The sequence below is a fragment of the Pterocles gutturalis genome, unplaced genomic scaffold, assembly GCF_000699245.1.
Source record: "Pterocles gutturalis isolate BGI_N339 unplaced genomic scaffold, ASM69924v1 scaffold43933, whole genome shotgun sequence".
Classification (NCBI taxonomy): Eukaryota; Metazoa; Chordata; class Aves; order Pterocliformes; family Pteroclidae; genus Pterocles; species Pterocles gutturalis.
The window spans coordinates 1,674-11,366 of NW_010122174.1; the positions used below are offsets into that span (position 1 = coordinate 1,674).

The 9,693-nt window shown below is 41.1% G+C and overlaps 1 protein-coding gene across 1 annotated transcript in view; it reads left to right on the top strand.

Annotated features, from left to right (window-relative positions):
* The first annotated feature begins 2,135 nt into the window (after nt 1–2,135).
* The window catches only part of IMPA2 (inositol(myo)-1(or 4)-monophosphatase 2), a 17,489-nt gene continuing 9,931 nt past the window's right edge, over nt 2,136–9,693 (top strand). Inside the window, exons 1-2 of the mRNA XM_010077446.1 lie at nt 2,136–2,275; nt 4,106–4,282. Of these exons, the coding sequence (XP_010075748.1) occupies nt 2,136–2,275; nt 4,106–4,282 (317 nt within the window). The remainder of the gene's footprint in view (nt 2,276–4,105; nt 4,283–9,693) is intronic.

The following is a 9,693-nucleotide window of genomic DNA, read 5'->3' on the forward strand; positions in this document are numbered from 1 at the left end:
TCTAGGAAAAGTTAACAATACAGTTTCCTGGTCTCCCCTTTTCACTTACACAACTGTTTGGTTTATATTAGATCATGTTTTGTGAGTATAAGTAAATAGTATCTTCTTTCCAACAGATGGGCATCTATGCTCTGCAATAGTTTATTCTAAACTTAAAAGGGTGATAAAGAAATGATTGCTTGAATACATGTCAGAAGTGATGTTGCTGGAGTAACTTCTGTTCCCAGGTTAAAATCATTGCCTCTCTTGCCCATCCTGTTACTTAGTTCCCTTATTTTTACAAAATATCACAGGCTTCCCTGTAATATATATGGCTATTTCATAATGGTAATGGCCATGGTTTCGTAATCTCTGTAATTGACCTGCATTAAAATTATGTCTAGTTCACTCTACAAGGCCACATATAACTGCGCTTTTTCAAACCTCTCTTCTGCTTTTTCTGTGAATAAAGTCTGCTTGCTATGTTCATCAGAGTACGCCTGTTGGCTCAATATGACTTTTTGCTAAGGAAAAGCAGGCACAACTAGTCTCTGCGTCTTTGATGCTACTGAGAGCACTGAGTAGTATTTGCACAGTTCTCTGCAATTACAGTTGAAGAAACTTCACCAAAATGAGTAGATGTGCAGCCAGGTGAAAACAAGGGTAAGAAACTGAGACTAGAAGCTCGTGTGTTGAAGTCCACACAAACAACTTTTTTCTTTTTTCTTCTCTTTTTTTCCCCCAGAAAATAATTTTGTGAGGCATAAGAGACCTAGCAGAATCCCACTTTAAAGGGGCAAAATTTCCACTGACATTCTAAAAAACTGAGATTTTTTTCCCCTGTATTTGTTCCCAGGCGATATTGTTAGGCTGTTTTCTATGGAACATGGGACAGATTTTTTAGCAAACCAGATTGATATTTCCTAAATTATTTGCAGGTAGTTATGCTTTTTCTCTAGAAGTTTGATTTTACCTGTGAGCAAATATTTCAGGACAATACTGCAAGCAAGTAAATCCATCTTTCAGGTCCCAAAAGTGTGTGGTGAGTGCAAGCAGTACAATGAGACGAAATATCTAACATGAGCACCTCACTGTAGGTGGCTCTCCTGACAGGTACTAGGGGAGAAGGCACCTTAGCCTTCCATTCTCCTTTGTATGACTTCGTGTCACAAAGGCATTGGGGAAGGAAGAGTCCAGGACCACAACTGCACTGAGCCCTTGCAGCTCCATTTCCACTGCTCCCTGGCAAATGAAGAAGGGAGCTGGGACAACCTGGGTCTTCCTCTGTGGTGTGGTCTTCATGCACGTACTGGTGTAAATACCCCTCACTTTGCATAACCCCCTAAATGCTCCCAAGCAGGCTACTAGGATAAGATCTAGCCAATGCTTTATTAGAGGAGGGGCAGCATGGCCTAAAAGTGACTCTGCTCTAAATAACCATGCTCCCAAAAATCAGCTGCTTAGACATTGCTGTAAAATCTCTGTAACCTAGGGACAACCTCTAATACAGTGGTAAAGCCTAGTGAAATACAGCATTTCGGTTGCCAATTTCATTGTACAGTAGTGATAAGGAGCAATCAGCTGGTTTTGTTTCATCAACCTGCAGTTCCATTGGTCTTTCACTTACCTGCTGCTTGTTACCTAGAGAGAAACTTACGAGATCCATGCCCAGCTGGGAAGACCAGGCGATTGCAGTAGGTATCTACAAACCTTATCGTAAGGCCTCTGCTCTTTAAGTACTCTGAGGCAGCAGGCTCTAACGCTTTTTGTAGGCACATGAGTTTTAGGGATTATTCAACATAAGTTGAATTCTAGACCACTCTGAGCTGTTTAATAAATTTGTGAAGAATAAAAGCAGTTTCATCAATGATGCAAGGAGTGTGGGACTCTGGCTTGGATTGCGTATCCGCACAAGCTGGTTCAAATGCCTATGAGTCCTTAATTAGAGGCAGAGAATTAACAGGGACCTGTCCATCCTGTGGCATCACCTGGTACCGTGGGTGACCTAATACAGATGTGGTACCCACTTGTGGCTGGTGGCCTCAGCACAGCATCATGACTTGTGTCCTGCTCTCCCTTCAACCCATCAGTTGCACAAGAGGTGGGAAGTAGCAGTCCATTATAGGGCTGGGTAATGTGTGTCACAGCCCCACAGCATGGACCTGCAGAGGAGGAGATGGGCAAGAAGGTCATCCGCCACCACTTCGTATCAGAGTCACACCCTCGTTGTTAAAAATGGTCATGAACAACTACAGAAAGGATCAGAAATGAAAAATATTAAATTCAATGCTGAGAGGTGCGAAGGGTTGTATTAAAAAGGAGAGCTCAAGTGCCAGAGCACGTCATGAAAAGCAACTGACTGCAGAGCACATCCACAGGAGAGAGTTTCACCTCCACTCTTCTTTTTGCAGCAGGGCTCAGGTTTGATCTCACTGCCCTGCTGAGCAGTGACACATACTGGCTTAAATGGCTGCAAGAATCTCTTCAATCCACTATGTATCAAAACTGAATAGGAGTCAGGAGCATGGCACTGCTAACAAGAAATTGAAATCTTCTCTATTGAATGGCATGTATTCCTTATCTATTTCACTATGCGAAGTTCTGAGCCCAGTTCTAAGCAGGGCATTTACTTATATATAGACTATATAAAAGTAAAGAAGAGCAACTAAAATAAAAGGTATCAGCATAGCAGTATTTTTAGAATATGCAGCTGAGGTGACTGGAGTGTTCTGGATTTTGCTTTGAACCGAAGAGGAGCTCAAGGACCTTCCTAGAGCTCCGCTTTTATGCTTCCATGGTAAAACTATCATGCTAAAACCATGTAGGGCATTGAGGGGAGAAAAAGATTAAGTGTGCTTAATATTTTGATACACAATATTGAACTTTAGCAAGACCTCAAACCAAAAAGTATTAACACAAGCCCAGTAAACAGGCATAACTAATGTTTTACGGCTCACGAAACAGAAACATTAGTCCAGATACCTTCTGTAAGAATGCAACAGTCAGCAATATCAACTTGTCAGAACAATCGTCACAACCTTCAAATGCAGTATTTCATACCATGAAACCCAAGAGTTGAGACCGAAATTTGGGAGTTGCTGGTTCCCTTTCCCATGTATAATACAGCAGAACTGTTTTCTGTGGTCATCAAGGATTTCTCAATGGTTTTAAAATACTTCAATCAAAAGCAAGTTAGTTAAACAATTGAAATATAGACCTTTTAGATGGAACTAGGAATATTGGTCTTGTTTGCGCTGGTTTTAGTTAATGTAATTCTAGACAAATAAGTGGGGCTTAGTTTTTGCTTTATTTTGCTTTTCCTAATTTCAAATAGTTTATCATTTTCACTGGTTAAAAAATAAGTCATCTCCTTTTGCATCCTACCCCCTTATTTTTCTTTTTAATGAAGGAGTGGAAAAAAACAGAAAGAAAATAGGAAAATAGTGAAAAAGCTTTTATTAACTGTTTTTCCATATGTATGTTTGCACTTGATGTGGTTTAGTTCAGAGTTTGTAACAGTAAAACCAAGAAAAGGAGATAAAGACTTTTCCAGAAGAGAATCCAGGGTTAGATCACTGGTTCCATATCTGAGGAAAAGTCTGAATTTTTGTTTTTGCTAAATATATAGCTATTCTTTGGGAACTAGTGGGTGGTCAGCACTTGAAGTTCCAAAAACCCATATACACAAGAAAAATAAACTTTTTTGTGTCTTTGTTGGCAAAAAAAGAAACCAATGGGGTTAGCCTGATTGTGTGCTTTTTTTAAAGTAAGAGAACAGTGGAGTGTTTGCCCTGTAAATTAAAAAAAGAAAAAAGAAAAATACATTTCTATGAGAAATTCCTCAGCCTCGAGGCTCTTTCTTATCTTACAGATATTTTTCATAGTTTTCTAAATCATTACAACTGCCCTCATCCTTTTATTCCATTACTTGTATCCCATGCATCAATCCTTTCTGAACTGCCAAGAGAAGTTCTTGCAGAGTGATTCAAAATGCCGTGTTCCCAGAGACGACTCATTATCTCAGAAGGATTTTTAGTTGGAAGAATTAGAACAGACTCAGGCAGAATTAGGCCTACAGCTGGTTTTCAGGATTCGCTATAATTTTTCAGTAAATATGTTATTTTAGTGTGCACAGGCCAACAAATCTGATTTGTGAACTTCTGCTTCAGATTATTAGGAAGGCTCTAACAGAGGAAAAACAAGTGTCCACGAAGACATCTGCAGCAGATCTTGTGACAGAAACTGATCATTTTGTGGAAAATTTAATTATTTCTGTTCTGAAAGAGAAGTTTCCCTCCCACAGGTGAGTACCTATAGAAAGAAACTATCAATGACCTTTTTCCTTTAAGAGCTGTATATCTGACTGGCATTTAAAGGGAATTTAAATTTAAAGTCTATATATCTCTCTTACATATTAACCTATTGCTGTTGGACACTTTTATAGGACTCCTCTTTTAAAAGTACCACTTCCCTATAGTTAGTACTTTATATTTTCTAATAGTTATGTTTCTTATTTTATGTATTTAATACTAATGTTTCCCCTGTAGGGACATCATGTATGAAGGTTTCATATGGATCTCCATGGATTTCAGAATACTGATCTGTTCTCTGTTGCATAAGAATTATGCTAAGGATATCTATTAAAATATAGATGAAATTAGTGACAGCAAAAGTCACATCCTGCAGACCTTTTATTCAGTTTCTTTTGCCATCACACATAAGCATTTGCCGGATCAGGACAAGTATCGTATTTAATCACATTTACCTTTTGTTATACAGAATCCTAAAATCAGTGAGAATCAGGATTGTTTATCATCATAATTATTTTATGTTTATACATAAGCAGGATATAAATTAGTATATTGTGTGTCAGCCTAAAGTTTTAAAAATAGATCAGATTGCTGACTCCTTTTGAATTATTACACTCAATTTGAAAATAACAACTCCTAGCACATGCACAGATTAGAGGGAGCTTTGTATTAGTTGGCTTGGTTTGGTTTGATGCAGACACTCAGCAATCGATTTCCACATTTGACTTCAGTCCACAAGGATAAAATTCATCTTCCTGCAGAGCCTGTGTGTCCTTTAAATACTGTATGACTTCCTTCTAACTGTGTGCATCTCTGATGGAGATTAGCCTTGCACTTTAGCGCTGCATAGAAATCAACAAAGTTGAAAATCTGGATGGCTCAGCTACTAATCTGATTGTCAGCAGTGCTGCTGGAAAAGAAAAAAAAAACATAAGAAGGAGTATCAAGAACATCATATACTAAATATGGCTTTCTAAATACGTGTTGTATGTGATCACATATTGAAGCAGTACTGTACAGCATAATGTGTGGTTCTTGGCCGCGATTCTCAAGACAGTGCCAGGCTTTACAAGCCTATTATTTGTGTAATAGTCCTTCTACTATTGCTGGCTGTGCTCTTTTCTTGTCTCCACTCTTATGCTGGTTTTTTTTTTTTTTCTCTTGAACGCCTCTGCCCTTCCGGCAGAGAACATAAACCTCTCACCTTTCACATAAAATGAGAGTCATCAGAAGTACTCAGGTTACTTAGAATGAGAAAAAAAGTTGTAAGGTCAACATAGACCTAGAAATTGAGAAATCCCTGACTTTATTAAGTCTGTACAGTTAACATCTGACTTTATAAGCAAATGAAGGAATTGTCATTTCTTCAAGACAATTATTTTTTGCTGATATTGGTTGTTGGTTTTGGTTGGAGTTTGTTCAGACAGTCAATGCATTTAGATTAATCATAGAGTCATAGAATGGTTTGGGTTGGAAGGGACCTTAAAGATCATCTAGTTTCGATGTCCTGCCATGGGCAGGGACACCTTCCTACCAGACCAGGTTGCTCAAAGCCTCATCCAGCCTGGCCTTGAACACCTCCAGGGATGAGGCATCCACAGCTTCTTTGGGCAACCTGTGCCAGTGTCTCACCACCCTCACAGTAAAAAAATTCTTCCTTATATCTGATCTAAATCTACCTTCTTTCAGTTTAAAGGCATTACCCATTGTCCTATCACTACATACCCTAGCAGTAAATACCTCTTCAGCTTTCTTGTAGCCTTCCTTTAAGTACTGGAAGGCTGCTTATATGTCTTCGTGGAGCCTTCTCTTCTCTAGGCTGAAAAACCCCAAACCTTTCAGCCTGTTCTTGTATGGGAGGTGCTCCAGCACTCTGACCATCTTCATGGCCCTCCTCTGGACCTGCTCCAACAGGTCCATGTCCTTCTTATGTTGTGGGCCCCAGAGCTGGACGCAGTACTCCAGGGGGGTCTCACAATAGCAGAGTAGAGGGGCAGAACCACCTCCTTCGACCTACTGGTCATGCTTCTTTTGGTGCAGCCCAGGACACAGTTGGCTTTCTGGGCTGCAAGTGCACATTGCCAGCTCATGTTGAGCTTCCCATCAACCAACACCCCAAAGTCCTTCTCCTCAGGGCTGCTCTCAAGCCATTCTCTGCCCAGCCTGTATTTGTGCTTCGGATTGCCTCAACCTGGATGCAGGACCTTGCACTTGGCCTTGCTGAACTTCATGAGGCTCACACGGGCCCCCCTTCTGAAACCTGTCAAGTTCCCTCTGGATGGCATCCCTTCCCTCCAGCATTTTGACCGCACCACAAAGCTTGATGTCATCGGCAAACTTGCCGAGAGTGCACTCAGTCCCACTGTCCATGTCTCTGACAAAGATGTTAAACAAGGCCAGTCCCAATACCGACCGCTGAGGAATGCCACTCATCACAGGTCTCCACTTGGACACTGAGCTGTTGACTGCAACTCTTTGAGTGTGACCATACAGCCAGTTCCTTATCCACTGAGTGGTCCATCTGTCAAAGCCATGTTTCTCCAATTTAGAGACAAGGATGTCGAGTGGGACAGTGTCAAAGGCTTTGCAGAAGTCCAGGTAGACGGTGTCATTCTTCCCTTATCTGCCAACACTGTAACCCTGTTGTAGAAGGCCACCAAGCTTTTCAGGCACAATTTGCCCTTAGTGAAGCCATGTTGGCTCTCACAAATCGCCTCCTCCTTTTCCATATGCCTTAGCATACTTTCCAGGAGGATCTGCTCCAGGCACAGAGGTGAGACTGACCAGCCTGTAGTTCCCTGGGTCTTGCTTATTTCACTTTTTAAAATAGGGGTTATGTTTCCCCTTTTCTAGTCAGTGGGAATTTCCAGACTGCCACAACTTCTCAAATATGATGGACAGTGGCTTAGCAACTTCATCCACCCATTCCCTCAGGACCCACGGATGCATCTCATGAGGTCCCATAGACTTGTGCACCTTCAGGTTCCTTAGATGGTCTCGAACTTGATCTTCTCCTACAGTGGGCAGTTCTTCATTCTCCCAGTCCCTGCCTTTGCCTTCTGCAACTTGGGTGGTGGGGTTTTGAGCCATTGCCAGTGAACACTGAGGCAAAACAATCTATTAATCTATTAAACAATAGATTAAAACTATATTTAACTAGATTAGATTAAAATACTTTCAATGAGGAGTCCACAATAGCAATCAAGGTTTAAATTAAAGTGCAATGAAAACATTAAAAGGTCACTTAAATTGTCTTCAGTCTTTTCCCTAATCTGGATATTGAAAGCATCAATGAAGATTTCTGTTATTTCTCTTTCTCTTAAATTATCTTGATTCTTATTTTCTCTGAATAAAAAAAATGTTTCCCAGGAGTTAGAAAAATTAAAGAGGGTCTCATTAAAATCTGTGGCATTTTCACTATGGCAGTGATGAGCCTTGAGATGTCAGAAATGTACTCGGAAGTGAAGAGAAATGTCAGGAAAACCTGTTATAAATGTAATTCTGTCCCATGTTTGTTTCATCTTCTCTCTGTTGGCCAAGTAATATGTATCATCCTCATTCGTGCTTCACTCAAGTTTTCGTCTTTGCTCACTCTCTTCAGCACTCTGACATGCTCCAAGTGAGTCTTTTCACAAGGATACTTCTCCTGGTAGATCTTTGAGGTGTAGAGAAGCACAGCCAGAATATCAGGGGCTACTGAAAAAAGCTATCGTACTATTTGCCTGTGTTATTGTTACACAAGTTCTCATCTTTGGTGTTAAGTGTGGCCTTAATCCTCTGGACATTAAAACCAGGACACAGCCATTACAGAGGGTGACATCCTGGCTTTCTGCACTCAGACCCCCATAAAGGGATAGGTGAGGGACAGCCCCGGTTTGAACCTCCTCCCCTCAACTGGGTATCACTTCTGCTGCAGTTTGTGCTATGCTACAGTTTTCCTGCTGTTCCAGCAATGAATTTCAGAGTGGCTCTGTGGTATGAACAGATGTCCACTAAGGCTTGGCTGAAATTACTGGACTCATTTTCAGTGGGAGAAAACTTTAATCCAGATTTGAAGAGAGGTCAACAGAGCTGTCAGGTTGCCATATTAAATTAACTACTGTAATATGGCTACCCATCCCACTTCTCAAGCTGTTCCTAAAATTTGGTCTCCAGTACTTCAGCCTGAATGTTTTGCTTAGTTTGCATGTTTTTATAGGACAGAGGGCCATAGAGCAACGCATCTGATATTGGGCTTGAGGGACTCTCACGGCACCCAGTATTGTATAACAGCAAGGTGCTTATTTTAGCCCAAATTTCGTAAAACGTGCACATAATTTATCCTACATCCATTTTGGAAAAATTGCTCTTGGACATCAAGACTTTGTCAGTGACACTGCTGTGCCCTGGCTTCACATGGCATTTCTGTACATGAGGACTGCAGCGTTGCACCCCACTGTAAGCAGAAGGCGAGGGACAGACTTACTGTACTTGAGGGCAAACACCTCACCCAGAAATACTCCTGTCTTTAAAGAGGTTCCCATTTCACCTTTCTTTGACTGGTGAGACAATGGCTACAGTTTGGGCTCTGGCTGGGGGAGCTGGCAGAGGGTTGAAGCAGAGTCATAATTTACAGGGGAAGATGGATAATCTGAGATGGGGTGTAAGGTGCTCTATCTGCAAGAAGATGAGCTTCCTCTGCAGCCAGCAGCGCAGCTGAAGTGTATGGTTGGGTTTAGGTGCTAACTGCAAGATTTGTAAAAGCAAGAGTCAAATGATACAGCACCAACAAGACAAAGCAATGGAGTATTTAGAGCAAGGGGCCTGCAAAGTATTATGTTTGACTGAGAATTTCGAACACTTGTTCAAGTCTTTCTTGCTTCTCAGTTGCACAGTAACACTGTCCTTCAGCTGTTATCTTCAATAGAGATTAAAATAGTAACAAACACTTCCTACTTCTCTCTTCATACCAACTGGGGGCCCCTAATGCCATCAAAATAGTCCCTTTCTATTGAGGGCAAAGCAACGTAGCATTTGGAATGTTCGAAAAGTCTCCTGCTGTGGTGTCTGCAGAACACTTTAAGCTGGTGATGGTATGGTATCATGTGGCGCACGTTGAGGGCACAAAAGCAAATAGCTGCAACTCTAGTCCTAGGGAAGCAACTGTTTCTGCAAAAGACATTTTCTCTATATTTTGTCCAATTTTTTTCTCTTTGTGTCTATGAGAGGTTTTTCATCTTCAGGCATTTGCAGGAACTCTGAATACCTGTACCAGTTGTTCAAATGTGAAACCAAAAGCAAGATTCAGTACTAGCAGTCTGATTCTGCACCTTCTCTACATAAAGGACATTATTCAAATCAGTGAGAGTAACACCTGCAGAACGCTTATAGAAACAGACCCTGAACAGTTTATGGGAGAGTAGGG